We start from the raw sequence: 19,401 nt of genomic DNA, 5'->3' as shown, positions 1-19,401 counted from the left end.
TATAATTGTATATAAATATACATTCTAATGAATTTGATTAAGGAAAATGTTTGCAATTTTTATTCAAATGAAAACAGAAATATATAAATTAAATTTATATTTGCCTAGAAGATCTCCATTATAAATATTAGAAATTGATAATTCTATAATTTGTGAGTTATAGGCATTTTAAAATGTTAACATAGTTAAAATATAAACAAACCAAATAATGAGTCAAATATTGTACAACTACCAAAAACACAGTTATTCAAATATAGGTGACCATGGTTATTTTTTAATAGAAATTTGGATACACGAGTAAATCAAAATAAAATTAGAGTAATAGGTTTTTATTGAAAAATAAATGTATTAGAATGCCGTAAGCCTTACATTCATTCAATATAATGTAAGAATTCTTAAAGTGACATAACTTCTAGTAAAGCGAATAGCATAGATACAAAAAAATATCTATGTTAATGATTACATAAACTTTTGATGTTTTAAATTCACACGTTTCCGGAATCCTACTTAATCTGTCGAATAAAAGTTGTACGATATATATTATTGATTTACAAATGAATGACCCTCTTCTAGGGATACGGTATTCTGCTTAGCACTGTGCTCAATAAATATCTATACGCAAAATTAAATGCCCACATACATTATTTAAATAGAATTGTCAACCAAATATGTAAATTTATGTATATTATATAGCGATTTATTATACTGATATCTGATATCTTAATTTCTTTTTTATTTGCAGAATAACAGTATAGAAAAAAATGATTGAGAAATACAATACGACATTAAGATCTCTTGGATCATTGTTCGTGACAATTTTGCCGTGCTTTATTTATTTTATTGAGTGATTTTGTATCTTAAACAAGGAAAACTAAGTCGTAAAAAATACAATACATACATAGGTACATATAATACATAATTAAAATAACGGTTACGACCACAAACATACTTTTATTTATTTTACATTGAAATAAATACACTATCATTAAGATACATCGCTATGTAGTTATTTGTATTGTAGGTAGAAGTATATTTTTTCTTCCAAAAAACGTACTTAACAATTTTTTAATATTGGGTAAGTACATATTTTAATGTCAATATCATATAAATAATAATTACGGATACATACTGGAAATTTGTATTTGTCGTGTTTTCACTGTTGAAAAAATATTACTTTGAATTCTTTTCTTATAAATATACCATATTACAAAAGTAGATCGACTACGTGGAATAAACCTGTTAACAGATGAGGTTGGCAAAAAGAATACTGAAAAGGTTCTAAATGCAAGTGATAGCAATGTGCGTTTGATTCATTCCAATATATAGAAACAAAACTTTAAAATATTTTAGATTGACCTTATTTATGTACTTTAGATTAGGTATTAAGGTACGTATTCTAGATCAATCATGATATGAATTTAACTCGCTGAACGAAAATTCCCAAAAATAAAATAAATAGTCATATGTGTATACCTACCTACCGATAAAAAACATTTAGAGATAGATGAGTAAAAACCATGTTCTATTTAAAAAAATATATATTCATCTCTTCAAACATTCAGAAATAGTAAGTTGATTTAACGAAAAATGCCAATTCATGAAAAATAGCATATAACTATTATTTATTCTAAAATATGGATGTATCATTTTAATGATCATTTCATATAAGAAGAAGACTATTCATTTGGTATTTAACTTACTATAAATAGGATGCCAATGAAAAAAACGACACAAAATAATATTTCAATCATATTCAATAGCCTAATGGAATTATTCAGTAATAGTATTATCGTATTTATTTGTTTTTATATTTACTCTATACTGACAAAATAGGAATATTTAAAAAGCGATTAACTCTATTATGTTGTGTAACATTTATGTTCAGTTGCCACTAAGATTCTATACATGCATATAAGATAAAAATTTACATGTTGAGTGATTTTTAATTTTGGGTGAGAGTATTCTTAAAACTACGGCAGTTTGTTTTAAAGGTTTTATATCGGCTACCAAATTGGTCATCTAAAGATGAAGAGTATATCCTTAATTGATAGACTCACTGGTGAGGGTAGTAACTTCCACTGACTGAAGCAGATCCGTTACACTCGGTGATCTTCTAGCACTTCGTTCTGCACTGGGCTGCTCTGAGGGCTAATTCACTTTGTTATTCGATCGACTTTTAATGTGACTACCAGACTTTCCAGTTAAGCTCTTGGAAGCAAAATTACTAAAGAAACTGAGTGTGTCCACGCATAACTTTGAGAGGCTAACCTTAAAGAACCAGGCGTTTATACGTTTGGCCCTTCATGGAATTTTGAATCATTTTTCTCAGCACTAGATCTCAAAAAAGTCCAGTCGTTTTTTCTCTCTTACCTTCATTATCTATGTTTCTACATCATAAAAATATATGGAGAATACGTGCAACCATGTTTAGTATATATATGTACATTTTTATTATTGCAATATATAACAACTTTCACCATCTCTATTTTCTTAATAAATTTTAGTTCACAACTCCCATTTTCCGTCACACATGAGTTGTTCGATGCCATGTTTTCCATCGCTTGCAGATTTTTTTAATCAGTGTATCATTAGTATGGTCTTCGATTTATGTATTTTAAGAGATAAACACCCGTCAACCCACTTTCTGTTTCTACTCTGTAGAAACCATTAATTCTTTCTGAAATTTGATGATCAAGGTAGTATAATCTGCATAATGGTTATTGTAAAAGCTTTAACCACTAATGGCTATTTCTTTATTCTAGTTGGTAATTAATCCTCAAATTTTTATCGTAATTAAATAGGTCAGGAGAGAGAAAGCATCATTACCGGACATATTTTACTAATTTAAATATTTTTGAGGTCACGTTTATCTTGACCGTGGCAAAACTTTGCTGATTCCTACATACCTCGTATAACATTTACTGGTTGTGTGGGTGAGCCCATTTTTAATAACACGATGCATATTTTAATCCCTGCGCGTTAAATGCTTTACCGTAAGTCCATGATACAAAAAAATAGTATTTGAAACTCCTGCCATTTCTAAATTAACTAGTTAGAATATGCTCACGGGTTCTTTTTTCTTGACAAAAGGAATGTGTTGAATTGAAATAAATTATATCTCGAATATGAAGTTTAAACTGTATATAAATAAAAGCAGGTGCATTTTACATGCATGGTGATAAAGAAGTATCCTCACATATTGATATTTTTAGAAGAGCCACAAATACCGGCATACGCGTGAACCTTAAACGGTGGCGCGACTTTTACATCAAGTACCTATGTATGTATGACTTCTAATTGTATGTAAATAAAGTCCATTATTTGTTGCGGCGTTTATGATAATTACTAAAACACCATCATGCAAGGAGATTAAGTGCTCATGAACTGCTTAAATGATTATTTATTATTCTTGACCAGAAAGCCATAATATATTGAGTTTATAATTAGGCAGAATGAGGCATTGGCAAAAAATTGTCACATTACAATTACTATCATTCACAATGTCAGTTACGAGTATTTAAGTAGTTTCAAGATAACTGGGTTAAAATTTTTCTTTAAAATGCTGCATTTTAAATTAAAATCAGCCTCATAATACGCCATGTTTATTTTTTATTTAAACTATCGTCAGATAAGTCTTTTCCGTGAAAAAATATCCAAATAAATGGAACTAATACACACAAAAACATTAAAAAAAACTTTATAAATAAGCCATATGATGAAAAATAATATTGGACACTTTTATTTGTTATAAGACTTGTAATCTAGTAAAATGTCAAATTTTTAGAAATATTTGATATTCAAAATACCATTCTTATTGGATTTGGTGGACATCGTACCTACCATATTATTACAGTTCCAATATAACACTATATAACACAGGAAGACAGTGTTCATACACGTCCATTCTAAAAAGTTAACACTTACCCATTACTAAGTAATAACAATTTTGTGATGATATTATTATTGTTAGACTAGTTTCGCGCTGAGACGGAGTTTGTTGTAAATGTACCCAACGCAAATTATACGCTTTCATTGTTTTGCGCGTGACGTAACTCCGCACAGATTTCCCGCGCTAAACGGAACACTTAATATCATTTTGAGGCTATGTACAATTTCAAATGTGATATTGATACACGGCAGTAATTTTGTTACCAGCTAGATCTTCTTGATAATATTATTCTTGCTGTAGACTGTGTAGGGCCCAGCTAGATCTGACAATATTTAAAATATACAAAAAGAGATTGGGTTTTACAGCGTAATTCTTCTTCTTCTTCCACGGCGCTACATCTCGAGGTGGGATTTCGCCTCCTCCACAACCGCTCTTTACTCAATTCGGTCTCTCACCATACTTCTCTAGCTACCGGGTCTTCCTATATGAAGTCAGTCCACTTCTACGGCGTCAGCCCATCTCCTTCTTGGTCGGCCTCTGGGTCTCTTCCGTTGGGGTAGCCACTTCGTCATGATCCTTAGCGCTCTAACTTCAGGCACTCTCTCCACATATCTCGCCCATCACAGTCTTTGGAAATTACAGTATATTATGATTGTTTGCTTTTTTATCAGCTCTTCCAACTCGTGGTTCATTTTTATTCTGTAGTTCCCATTTTCCAACGTGGGTCCATAGATTTTGCGGAGTATTTTGCGCTCGAAGACAGCTAATTGATTTTCCTCGTTTTGAGTTAAGCACCAAGTCTCACAGCCATAAGTGACCACTGGCCTTACAATTGTTTTATATAATAGAAGTTTACTTCTTCGGCCTAGAATTTTCAACCCCACCAGTCACTTGCAGGTATGCCAGCATTTATTCCCGGAGATAAGGCGGATTTTTATTTACAGCGTGATAGTATAATAAAACAAACTACATGAGTATATTGTATATAATCTGAATATATTATTGCTTAATGAGTGAAGACGTTACATGTTAACATGTTAATAACTTGATTTAAACCACAAAAAACTGTTACTAATATTAAGGAAATTCGATAGCACTTCAATCGTATCGCTTTTAGTTAATCTTTCCGTGATTAGGTACGGAACGCATGGCTTAATTAGTAAAGCATGTTGTGGTCATAATCCAATGGATGCGGGGTCAAGTTTCGTTCCATACCAATATTTCCAACTGAGGGCCGGACCGACTTGACAATTTCTACCTATCCACCGATATATGGGAATCTCTCGGATGATGTGGTCAATGGGCATCATAAAATTTACCACACAAGCAAGTATGAGATTTTATTAGACTAAGTTGATAGAGCTTGAAGTTATAATCTCCGTATCCGGCTAAAAACTAAGAAATTCAATAGTATTGAATCAATTTGCAATATGCAACTTTATGTTTCCAAATAACATAACAGCTTTCAAAATTTTCCGACAAACATAAAGGCCTCTTTTTACCAAGACTTGATAATAATAACATATTAAATATAAATACAATGTCACAACAGACTTTATTACAAAAAAAAATATGTTTAAAAATGATACTACATTCATTCATAAATAATGAGTATTTAGTATTCATTTGAATAAATAATGCATTGCATCAGAGTAGAAATCACGAACGCTCTATTGTACGCCAAGCAGGGTCATGAGAGGTTGTCTTTGAGATAATCTCAGGATTACTTTTACGGCGCCTATGTATCCGCCATGGTATACTCCCATATAACAGGCATGGATGCGAGTCTTTGTAGTAGAGAGAAAAGCAACTTAACACATTTAATGCTACTATAATCACAGATAATTTGTAGTCATCTCATATTAAGTATTGAATAGCCTTAAAATAGATTGTCAAGGAATCATAATATTATAATAAACGAACTAAGCATACTATTTTTATAACATGATGTGTATGTGCATAAAGAGGAATATATTATTTTATATACATTTCATTAAAAATAACTTTGAAATGCAATGCAATAATTATTGTTTACCTACTACAGATATTTGCGTACATTTTTTTATTCGTACGGTCTGAAGAATGTTAGAGAAAATCTCGATTCATTCGTTATTTTTTAGCAGTAGTATTGCGATGATCACTTTCATAATTGACTATTTTTCGTGCTTGAGATCAATATAAATAATACAAAATCACGATAAAAGAAAGCATTTTACGTTGAACATGCAATTATAATACAAGTAGACATGGCATTCGCTGAAATCAGAGTTTCTGCAGACGCTCGTTAATAATAATAATTATAATATGACCAAAACCTTCAGATGTATTAAGTTTTATCTTAAAATTTACTTAATATGCAACATTTCATGATATATAAATTTGGTAAACATATATTATAGTATCTAGTTATATAACACGTACAAGCAATATTGATTTGCAGTTACACAGTAGCGAAGGGTGGAGGTCGGCTGTTAAGATCCGCTATAAATAGTGCACATTAAACTTTGTTAGCATACGTTTTTGTTGTTATTGAACTAAAACTACTATTTACACATGGTGTTAGTTAGTTTTTAAAATCAATTAAACCTTGCCTAAACCAAACCATAATAGTTTTGGTATACTTTGGGCCATACAACAAAATTGTGCACATGTTTTCATTCATACTTATTTGTTTTCGTTGGATTAAGAATACATATTCACATATTGCTAGTCCATTTTTTTTTAAAATTCATTAAGCCCTGCTTAAACCTAACTATAATAGATAAAAAATATTATTATATCTATAAAATATCCTAAATTAAGTAGTCGTTCTTTGTATATTTAAGTGTCTCTTTGATTATATTAACATTAAACGTTAAACGACTAAAAAAATCCCATATCACTGAAATTACCAGACGAAGTGAGAACTTAATAAAAAAAAAAAAATATTTGCCATGTGCAGGAAATGTAAGCACTTAATTATATATTATTTATTATGAATTATGGAATACTCATTATACTTTTTGTAAGATTTTTTGATTACGCGGCAGTAGTTCGTTAACTTCTGCAGATCAGGTTTCGTTCATTTAAGGCCATAACCGCGACGCAACCTAAAAACACCGATAAACTTGTCAGTTACTTATTAGTTACCTGTGAGATATAAATCGAATCCAGATACAATTTTAATACGCTACCTAATTACATATATATTACAATAGGAAGTTCCTATATTTTTATAAAATATCCGTTTATCAATAAATTGCCAATAGTAAAATTATAACATAATTTTCTACTAATATATTTCACCTTAGATTTTGCAGTGTTTTAAATAATTTTAAATCATTTTTAATCAGACACTTCTATAGAATATTGACTACTGTAAATATATAATGATAATTTCGATTATGGAATCAACAGTTTGATCCCATTTCTTTCAATGAATCCTAGGAATACCTACATACTTTAGAAATTAACTATGTCGTAGAACTATCGGCCTACATGTCTACGTTTCAGATGTTTTAAACCTTCTTCAGTATAACTGAATTATTCAGCAATGATCTTTCATTCGATAAATGTATAGTATACAGATGTAGATTATTTTATTTTTCTTTAATTAATAAAATAATATAAAAAAATAATATATAATATATAAAATAATTAATAAAATAATAAATTACGGCTAATGGTGTAGGCCGTTGGCTTATGAAATTGCGTGTGTATCTCGAATTCAAATCCCGGGCTTAGAAAATGTACATGTTGTTTTGTCGCTGTGTGTCTGGACCTAGGCCATTGATCCAATAAGTACATCAAATGGCTAACATCCATTTCTCGTAAAGAAATTACGAACCCCCTTCGTGAGGTGAGTCAAGTCCTAATAGGCAGGGTACATGGCTGAAGACAATCACTGAACGAATCTAGTCATAAATAACAAAGTATCCGAAATGTAGTAATGGATTGATAGAAAAGTTCAGCTTGGAAAGTTGTTTATTCAGTAGCGCATTGAATCAGGCTACTCAAATACTACTATAATCCTTAAATATTTAGTACATTATCAGCAAAAAACTGATGTTATTAATATAAAGCGAAGTATTCAATAAGTTCATATCAGTACTGATAAGTACTGGTATGTATTACATTATTAACTAGTTTTCAAATGTTTCCTATTCACGATTGTGCCATATGAACACCCAGTTAATGGAATGATTGGTTATTTTCGTTAGTATTCACAATTTGCCTGTCCAATTCATTCAACTGATATCTCTTAATTACTCTGTACCACATTACAATTATTATGAATAAATTCTTAAGATAACGTACAACCACTAGCTTCTACTATAAGATAAAACTGGTAAACTACTAACTGGTTAGAATACTTCTGCAATATCTTGGTCAATTAAAAGTGATAGATTATTATAATTAGGGTTATGCATATATATAAATTAAAGAAGCTAATAATTAATAAGTTGCATGAATATACATAATATATTTAATTTTTATTTAGCTAAAAGTGTCACAAGTACGATTTTCCGCAATTTAGTTTCAAAGCCATGCTGTTATTACTATTCCAAACGTGATTGATGTGGTATTAGCCAATCAAATGTCAAATAACGTACTATATCTTAGCTAGCTAGCATGTACTAGCATAATTTGCTACCCTTTCCAAGAGTAAACGGTACGTGGTATAGCTTAAACGATCTAATATATTGACGTATTATTAATTGGACGAAGTGTGTGAAAAATAAAATGACACCAAAATTTTTGTCTGCCATAAGTTTTAATCTTTTTTATTTTATAATAATAACCGTATAAGTACAGATAAAGTCATATAAAATGAATTGTGCGCATTTTTTATAAGAGCCTGTTTTCAAACTGTGTTAATTTGTACACATCATTATTGTTTTTTCTCCCACCTCCACAAGGAGTCTGTATTTTAACGTCAACTATTTTACAAATACTTAATATTGTATGTAATTAAAACTAATCTCTGCCTAAATTACAATACGGTGATTCTAATAAAATATTGTTAGATGTTTATAAACTTTTCTGGAATAAGTATCTATTTGTATGTAATGTTGTATTATCTAACAATTTTAAATATGAAGGCCGATTATTATGATATAAGTTTAGGCTAACACCTAAATTTCTAAAACGAGTTTTTTTTTAAATATATGATTTTGTTTATTTTCAGATTGCCCGAGGTCAGTGATGGAATATGTGACGATCACATTTCTCACCAACGCAGAATAAGAAAAAAGTAATAATAAATCGATTTAAAAATCGAACAAGTAGGGAAGCAATATGTTTACTCAAAATATGAACGATTTTATAAAAATGGCGATGCTCCAAAAAAGCGCGCGAAAACCGGCGGAAGTGGCGTCCGAATGCGCGAAAGACAGCAAGTGTGATAAAGAAATTAGTGCCAGTGTAAATTCCAACAGTAGGACGATGAAAAAGAGCGTGCTATCAAATGTCAACTCTGCGATTTTCGCTATGATGTTGCAAAGAACTACTTTTACCATAATAGTCGTGTCTTGTGTGTTATCATATCCGAGCGTAGTTACTGGAGCGGAAATTGTGAGCTTTTCTAGCATGATTAACAAAACAAATGAAAGTCCTGTATTTGACAGAGTATCTATGGAGGAAAACGCAATAGATGGCAGCAGTTCAAACCCGGAAATATCAACACCGTATTCTCCAATTTACATCCCATTTGTAGCGCAAGCTGTCACAAAAACAAAGGACGCCATCATAAAGCACATGGTTAAAATATCTGGAGAATTTAAAAAGTTTGCTAATCAGACATTTGATACAGGTAATAGTCTGTGGGACTCTTTGCTTAAAGAGTGTATGGATAGTCCATCGATGAGCTGCATCCAGAAAAATGTCTACACGTATCTTGATGACAGTATTGGCTTCAGTGGCGATGTCAACGTGACTGATGGATTCAGGTTCAAGAAAAATAAACTGGCTCATTGGAAGTACTCCGAAAAAGCAAACAGAAAGTCTGAAGAAAATGTTGTCACCGAAAAAGAAACCGTCACAGAGAAAGAAAACCACGCTGATGAAGATGAAGAATTTGAAGATGAAGACGAGGCCAGATTTGCAGGTAAATATTTGTAACAATATTTACTAATCTGATATTATAAATGGAAGTAATTACATGTATTCAAAAATATGTAGGAACTATTTAAAATACCAATCCATAAAATACCCATCATATCGTAATTGGTAACTAAATAATATTAACTTTTATCACAGATAGGTTGCGTTTATTTTCAATTAGTGACACAAATTTTAAAAGAATTTATTGGATTGGAGAATATTTATTAAAATTTTGGACTGAGATAAGTATTAAGTATGTATTTTTTTTACTATTGACAATATTAAATTGACGAATGCATTCAAGATAGAAATACTACTTTCGTTATGCATTAATGATAAAGATTGCAAAAATGTTTTTTTTAAATCGTAATAATTTCCTTTAAATAACTAGAAACCCTGCAGTCAAGGTTAATTAGATGAGTCGTGGTTAAAATCTGCACTTCGTCTGACATTTTCTAAATCGGACAAATTTCATTTTCTTTTGCACTTAAATGTAGTTTTTGTCGTGAAAGAAAATGTACCTCTTTGATTTAAATTGACATCGTGATCTGAATTAGTCTTTGCGTAATTAGTAAAATGCCAAAACAAAATGCAAACATCTTAATTTAATGCATTTTATGAAACTTTCCAGTGAATATATATTATTAGAAGAAATAGGATTATAATAATAGAAAGCCGTGTGTTTATTATTATTAAGTATATTATAGTCCAAATAATGTTATCGTTATTTTATTAAAGTGTTAACATCATGGTCACTCAAGATCGAGCACGTAAGCTTGACAGTGTTCATATATTGTAACTTTTTTTACAATTACTAGTTCGTTCAACGACAATAATTAGGAAAACAGTAAAATAACTCCATGCTTTCGATTCAATCTATATACATTACTCAGAGATAACTTCGTCTATTTGATGAATCAATGTTTGTTAACTATAGTTTTTATAGTAAATAAATAGTAATTCGATTCGGTTCGGTTTAAATGTTATTATTTGTTTGAGTAAAAGAAATATTCTTTAATAAGCGGAAATCCAATTAAACTATTTGACTAGCTGCTATCACTGTGTGATTTGAAGCATAAGATGCGTGTCGACCATGAAAAAATCACTATTTTATATTATTTAACAACAGACTGTAAGATTTGAAAATAGTGACAAAATAATATTTTTAAATCTCTTCTTAAATGACTTTTATTTAACTAAACAGCCAATTTACTTCAAATAGTATTAACATAAATATCTATATATTAAAATTTGTATCTAAAATAATCAAAAATGTCGTAAAATAATCACACTATTTAAATTTTTAAAATAATCAATTTTACTGTTAAATATATAATACATCCTTATTTTATTGCCGCTGATAGACGAGTGGTACCATGTTTACTTATAGTGTCATGGACCCTGGCTCTGGCAAAATTAACATGTTGTTTTTCATCATATATTTAGAATCAGGGTATAGCCTAATAAATTGGGCAAGTGGCTAATATCCATTTTTCATAAAAACAAAAATCTGTAATACAACCTCCACTCTGTGGAGGCCCATAATGATTCTCGTAGGATCGAAGATAGACATACTATAGTGTAATGTAAATTTTATCTACTAGAGGACAAGTCCGTATTTTGAGGTATACGTTATATTAAGAAACATAATATTATATATTTATAGTATACTGAGACTTATCAGACAATGAAGAACATCTACCATTAAATTCATATTTGCAAAATTCTATTTAATATAACAAACAAAATAGAAAATTACAACTTCCGCTCCTAAGAGAAGATGTTGAAATGTTTTTTTTTAAAGAGGAATGGTTGTTCACAGAACCTATTTAGTTTAGTGCACTGAATCAAATACAAATTGAGAAACAACAAATATTTGTTACCCATTCGCGGAATCAAGCCCGCGGGTTTGAAGGCCACTCTAGCAAATCGGCTATTGGGATGAATGTCGGTTGAGCTGGGTGCGTAGGGTTTATTATTAAAGCAAAAATAGTATTTTTTTAAAATTAAATATAAATAAATATTATATTAATCGACTATAATGAGACCTATAAGATAATGAAAAAATAGAATAAAATTTCATAAAGGTACCTAATGAAAAATGTGTCTCTCTTATTTTCGAGTGGTAAATTAAATGAATTAAATTATATATTAAAATACCTTTTATCACGACGAATTAGTTATATTATCAATATCTATAAATCTTTATTCGTATGAAATATTGAAAGATATATTATGTATACAGAAGAAATATACTCATACATACTGATCGTATTATTAATTGTTCTATTTCCACGCGTTTGATCTTAACCTGAGTGTCTCACGTCATATGTGTATTATTTTAGAGCAATTTCTATTGATCTATTGAGAATCGAGATGAAAATCTACTAAAATCCTCAAAATCCACTGCTGATATCTTATCAATTTATTGACCTAAAGAGTTATTTACTTAAGTTTTATCTTGTAATTTCAGACCCTTTGGATAAATCGAAAGGAATACTACTATAGAAATACACTAATAATATAAGTCAATAAGCTATGAAAGTTTTATACATATTAGTCCAGTAGTTCTTGAGATATTCTCAAACAAACGGGCATACAAACAAATAGACTTTATTATATAGAAGTGCCACGAACCTACTTACAGTATAATATGACTATAATACCATAATCAATTTCAATCAAATCATTTATTGTGACTGCACACAATATACTTAGCTTTAACAATTCAATACTCTTTCGAGGTAACATCTGAATTTACATCAAGTAAAAGTCAAAATCATCTAGTGATCGATTTTTATACTCGCAACGAATACTTAAATTCCTATCACAGAACTTTGCTCTATCAGTGCTTACAACTTTCTCCGATAAAATCCGTCTTTGGTGAACGATACAAGTTTTTTTAGAAGCAAAGTCTGGGAACACCGTTACTCTTATTTACGTGTTTAAGTCTGCGTAGCTAACTCCCCAGATATCACAGCAATAAACTGAATTGTAGTTGATTTTAATACTGACTTTGTAATGGTAATTATATTCATCACGTACTCTTTATTCATAATATATCAATAACCGCAAATTTTAATGTCACACGGATGTAATAAAAAATAAATAGTATGTGATCTATACCAACTTTCACCCATCATATTGTTAATGACGATTGTATATATATATATATATACTATGTTTATATTGATTATAATCAATTTTATAACAATAATTATTATTAATAAAATTTAAGTGTTTAAAAAAATGTAAAATTTATATTTGTTCTGATATAATTTAAAATCTACTAAACCAATATTGATGAAACTTTCACATTTTATTAACTACACTGTTGGTTTATCTGCGCATCTATTCTATACACAAGGCTGCTGTCGGCGGCTATCTAGAGTAGTTATGTATTGAGGTATTATAATTGTTACAATAAGTTAGCATTCTAATTTGTCGAAACTGTCTATATCGCTCTAAAAGTTAACATAGCTAAAAGAGGTGCTGTTAAAACATGGCAGTAGCACAATGCGAACAGTTTAGACGGTTAACTTATTGTGACAATTAACCGCCTCAATACATAAATATGATAAACTATCCTCGATAGCAGCATTTTGTATCATTGTTGGTATTAAAAATATAGGTACATATTATACAACCTTCTTCCAAAAAACTAACTTTTTTATTAATGATATCAATCTGAAATTTTCGTTGAATGCTTTCGGTCGGTTACCAGATAGAAAGTGGGTGTTGTCGATTTATTTTCGAAATAATTAACTTTTATCGTATATATATATCGTACGTATATAGAAAAATTTATCGATCGATTCGAGGGAACATTTTATATTTTCATACTATACATAATCACATCCAAGCAAAGCCTCGGGTACTTCAGCTTGAATAAAATAAATTATAAAATTTGCCACGTGCCTACACTTGTTTCAGATAAAGTTGGGCCTACAATGTTTTCAACTTTATAAGAGTTTATTATTATAACTGTGTTACTGTCTTTACATAGTCTTGATAAAATGTATATTGAATCATTTCTATGAGCCAGGAAAAGGAAAAGTAACACGATAGGACCAATCTCAATATCATCTCAAGTTCCCACTGCTGGATGAAGGCTTAGGCCTAAGACCTTATTTTCTTCAATCTTCAGTCTCTAGTCTTTCATTACCATGCAATTCTACTAGTCTTGGTTATGTCTTAGGTTAGGTCTTTTAATGTATCCTGAATATCATTAGATGATATGATTTGTGCAACGATGACCAGCTGTTCTTCAAACGATATACCCAATGTCGTGTCACCCTTAGTTATTGAAACGTTTTATGAATTTTGCACGCATACGTCAGAACTGACAAAAAAACATTACAACCTTTAGACTAAGGCCACATAGGCAGGTGCTTTGCTTGGTGGCTACGTGCTAGGTGACATACCCTAGCGAACGGACGTACACTATACTATCGCAATGGCCACACTGCACGCTCCGCGCCTCGCTACGTGATTATTAGTCACCTAGTGAGTCTCCCGGCGAACAAACGTGTTGGTTATTTTTATTATGTCACCTAGTGATTTTGCAAGATGGCGGATGTTTCTTCAGTATGACAAACGTCAAACACCCCATATTTTGAGGTTATGAATAATGACGCATGGGATGAATTGACATTATGCACCCAACAATTTCGGATTTGAGGCTTTCGAAATTTTAACCTTAAATTATCTGTGAGAAGTAGCTTTCTGGTTAGTTTTGAGAGTGACATCATTGTTCACTTGAGCGCTCCCAAATGTCAACTGAATTTGAACCTAAGCACGTATCGTGCAATGTGGCAGTAGTGTTGTTAGTAGACAAGCTTAGCACCTAGAGAAACACTAGCGAAGCACCTACGTATGTGGCCGAAGCCTTACAATTCAGCAATAGAACAGAGGTACACTTGAATATTTATATTGTATTAGGTTGGGTTGAAGAAAACACTCTTATTTTCAGTCAGTTTTTAGTTATTCAGAATTTACAAAAAAACAGTTAGACAGTTAAATAAAATAAACGGGATGATAGTGTTTGATAACATCATAATAGATTAATAAAATATAAATGTGAAAGCCAGTCGCTATGGACCAAGTGTTTGAAGACAGGTTCGGTTTATTAGTTTATGACGGTCAGGCCATAGAACAAAAGAAATACGAAGCGGGCCGAATGTTCAGATATCAATAATATTGAATGCGCATTTAGTTTACGCGACAAAGTTTAATGCGTACGATACATACATAACTATAGAAAATAATATGTGTTTAAGGTTATCCTCTATTTTTCCACATTTGAAAATAGGTGCTGCTTATAGCTCAGCCAGAAGGCAACCCATTTTCCTTATTTTTGTTTTCTTTCCATGAATAAAATAATGCCAAGATTTTATTTTAAAGAAACGTCATAAGTAAGTACCAATAGCTTGAAATTGATAATATAAAAAATAAAAAATATAATAATCGATAGTAATAATATATTTTTGTCGATTTTCTGATTTCAAAATGTTGTGTTCCAATTATTCTAAAAATAACTCAAAATATTTTGGCTATATATTGAACGAATGAGCGCTAAAAGAAAGTATTATGTGGGCAGGACAAAAGTCGATTATGATTTGTAATCGGTTACAAACGAGTTTTTTTTTTCAAAAAACTTTTTAGCATAACCCAGATTTTAAAATGAATATTGAACCCGCAATGATACCGGCTGGGTCATTTTGGGTTATTCATAAACGACGGTTGGACAAGGTTTAATTATATCCCATATTGTCTAAAATTTTCAACTAGGACAGGTAGGTACTCGTAGTAATACTATACACCACCTAATATATTTAGAAGCTAGATATAAAATATACCACCAAAAAAATGTTTGTGAGTTTCCTAGTAAGTCTCACTAATTCATTGTGCATGTTTTTAAATAGTTTCAATCACCTTTGATGCCACACAATAACATGGAACTGGTACAACTATTTATTGACCAATTTCATGCCCTAGCTTTTTTATCACAACATCTTAATCAAAATGTAAAATTGGTTATTTAGAAAATATACTGAAAACCTTTTAAGTGTATTCAATTGATAAAGAAAAAAATAGAAGATACACACTGTCATGGTATAATATACGGTATTGAAATTTTATACTATTATTATGAGATGAGGTAGCAAGAATAGTATTATACTACATAGTATGTACTAGTTCACACAATTGTTATAAGGAATGACATAATTTTTGTTTGCCTTTTTTAAGAAGGCACTTTTAACGTAAAATAAAAATTATGTAAGACATAGGTGCCCTGTAAAAAAATAATAGATAAATTAATTTAATCATCATCATCAGCCAGGATTATTTCACTGCTGAATAAAAACACTCTCCAAGCTTATTTTATTCTTAGTGCACTGAATTGTCACGTATTCAGCCACCTCTAAGTTTGTTTTTCGGAGATTTTTTTATGTCTTGAGTATCACTTGATTTAGATTTATTCAGTGATTATCGATATACATAATATATGCAGTTTTATAAAGAACTTTTCTTTTTTTAGTACCTATATATTTTATTTCAAAATGCAAACAATGTTTTCTTAATTTCTTTTATTTTGTTAACTGTCAATTCATGGTGGAACTGCATTGTATTGTTGTTTTTATTTAATAAAACGCAATTGTTATCTTGAAAATGTCCCTCTGAGGCGAAAAAAACCGGTCCTAATCTCTTGATTAAAAGTGGAATAAGTACTACATAACAATTGCGTTTTATTAAATGTCTTCTTACATTCATTCTTTAGTTCTTTAATTTATTTAATTCGCAATTAAGGAAATTATATATTACGTATAAAAAATATTCGTCGTTGAATTGTTTGTTTGATTTAGATCTAACCTTTGAAGTGAACTTTAGTGGTGAGTAATGATTAGGCTTTAGCTATTTAATGGCATTTCTAAGTTAAATGAAAATACGTGAAGCACTTAGGAACGATGTCTCGGTGTTGATTAAATTTGTGTTTTCACTATTCATCGGGTTCAAATAAGTGTAACCTTCTCAAGATATTGCCCTACATATCCGTTGATCGCCCAGTAAAGTGCAATCGCTATTCCGGTTAGTCGTTATTATCATTATGCTTGATTCTTAACAGACAATACTGACAAATACTTATTTATTTATTATTATATATTATATATATATAAAAAATACCTCTGTTTACATTTTTTTATATTTACGGAAACTAAATACTAGTATCATATTATATACAATAATATTTTATAATAACTTTCAACTCAATTTGACTAAATTTAAAAATTGTATATACGTATTTAATTATAAAGTTAAAATGTGCATATGGTGAGCACTAGATTGCTACTATTTTTTTTTTGTTTTTATTGACAATTTTATTCAGCTTAATTTTTTCCATATTTTAAAAGGAATGCAATTGGTTTATCAATGGTTACATTTAGGCATGCGCTCCTCTATCGTCATCTAACCTCACGATATCATCGATGTTATCTGATCACATTATGTTACATAACTATGATGCATTTTTGCAACCACTTTATCCAAAACAGTTTGACTGTCTACCGATACCTCATCTTTCCACTATATCACGACTATCTGACCACTTTACAGAGTGCGTTATTTATGAGATTTTTCATCTTGTAACTTCATATTTTATTAAGATACATATCGAAAAAGAATTTACTTAATTGGTAGGAACAGACGCAGTTTATGTTTGTTGTCTGTGCAAGTTTTACCAATGTTGATCCAGTAGTCTAAAAAAAATTGCCGAGTGAATCAACAGGCACAAGTGAATCGGAAGACATTTTAATTCAAAATATTAAATAATGGTTAAATTTAATAACACCTTGTAGCATTGTCGGTTTCCATAAAGCTTAACATAACAGAGCACTGAGAATAAATTGCTGCATGTAATACAGCAGTGATTCCCTGAAGGCATGTGAAAAGCATAGAATACCTGTCACTAGTCACCGATGATTACTACTTGCTACAAAATTGGACTGAGGTGAGTTTACGTCTAGCCTCACCTGAGTTAAGAGTGTGTCAGTGGTGCATCCATTATTCAACTTAGTTGCATTACTTTGTAATGAGTTTACAGGGTGGAATGGGTAGAAGATTAAAATAAATGTAGTAATATATTTATATCTAGAACCTAATTCATGAAGTACATATATATTATGTAATACTGAAATATATAAAATTTAGTGTCAGAGCGGATTTCAATATATTTTTACTTTCATTTGAGCACTAATAATTAGCAGAATAGCAAAATACAAAGACAATGACTTAATAATGTCAGATATGACCATTTTCACTTGGTCAATTAGTCAAAATAAGGGTATAGTAACCAATTAATATATGTTAAATAATATATCTAACGTTATTGAGGGAGATCACTTCGGCACTGATTTTAAATATCTATAGTTGAGCCAGATTGACATGTTGTTATAATAATATACCAATCAGTTTATGTATTTGGTTCCAGTACATAAGCCTGAATGGTTGAACGAATGGCTAATAATCAATCATTGTAAAATTTATGCTGAGATACAACCACATTATAGACGTTTGCATAATTAATATAGATGCAGAACTTTTTACCTTTTATGTATTAAAAGTAGATAAAAAATCAATTAAAGAATCAACCTATTTAAAATAATTAATAATGAATTCCTATTTTTTTAAAACACTCTACTGAAGAAAAAATATGCAATATATTAATACTGTGTATCTTATGATAACACTCTTATCTTCTTGGTCGTTCTCTCATGGCTGAGGATCGTGACCACCATGCAATGTTGTCATCTTTTGATCGACCACCCCTCTCAATCCTCTGCTTCTCTCAAGACAGAGTGAATGCTGCCTCCAGTCAGCTGTTGATCACTCCAGCGCGCTGATGCTGGAGGCTATCCAAAACTACCAGTCTCTCCAGGTTATCTGGTCCACGCCAAAAAATATGTCCAAAAAAACTGTAGAATGAGTTTCAAACATATTGTTGACTCGACATGCCTACAATGTTGAGAGCCATTCCTTTATCTGAAGTCTCTGGATGATTGACAGGTTCGTCCTGTGCTCTATCCAAGAAATACAAACCGTTCGGCACCAACACCACATTTCGAAGGCATCAATTGTCTTCCGCTTCTACTATGAAAACTAATAATCATATTTTATACAAAGATTTGTTTATAATAAATAATTATTACTAATGCAAAAAAAAAACTTATGCCTTTACGGTTTTGTTTATATACAATTTATGAAGAAAAAACTATTTTTTGCGAACAAAATTCAATATAATATATCCAATTTAGTTAGAGTTGTGACTATTTTTATGAAATATATACAATATATATGTATGTGTATGTATAATGTAATGAAAAAATATGCTTAAACTAGTAGATAACAAAATAAATCTTTTGACTTTTGAGTCC

At 30.4% G+C, this 19,401-nt stretch overlaps 1 protein-coding gene across 1 annotated transcript in view; it reads left to right on the top strand.

Moving 5' to 3' along the window:
- The first annotated feature begins 9,625 nt into the window (after window positions 1-9,625).
- The window catches only part of Osi17 (DUF1676 domain-containing protein Osi17), a 55,973-nt gene continuing 46,197 nt past the window's right edge, over window positions 9,626-19,401 (top strand). The window contains exon 1 of the mRNA XM_085954973.1: window positions 9,626-9,974. Within this exon, the coding sequence (XP_085811099.1) occupies window positions 9,626-9,974 (349 nt within the window). The remainder of the gene's footprint in view (window positions 9,975-19,401) is intronic.

Source organism: Rhyacophila brunnea, unplaced genomic scaffold, assembly GCF_057557595.1.
Source record: "Rhyacophila brunnea isolate RB1 unplaced genomic scaffold, BYU_Rbru_1.0 scaffold_4, whole genome shotgun sequence".
NCBI classification, from domain to species: Eukaryota; Metazoa; Arthropoda; class Insecta; order Trichoptera; family Rhyacophilidae; genus Rhyacophila; species Rhyacophila brunnea.
Note: the sequence above shows the minus strand (reverse complement) of the source record. Positions and strands in the feature narration are given on the sequence as shown.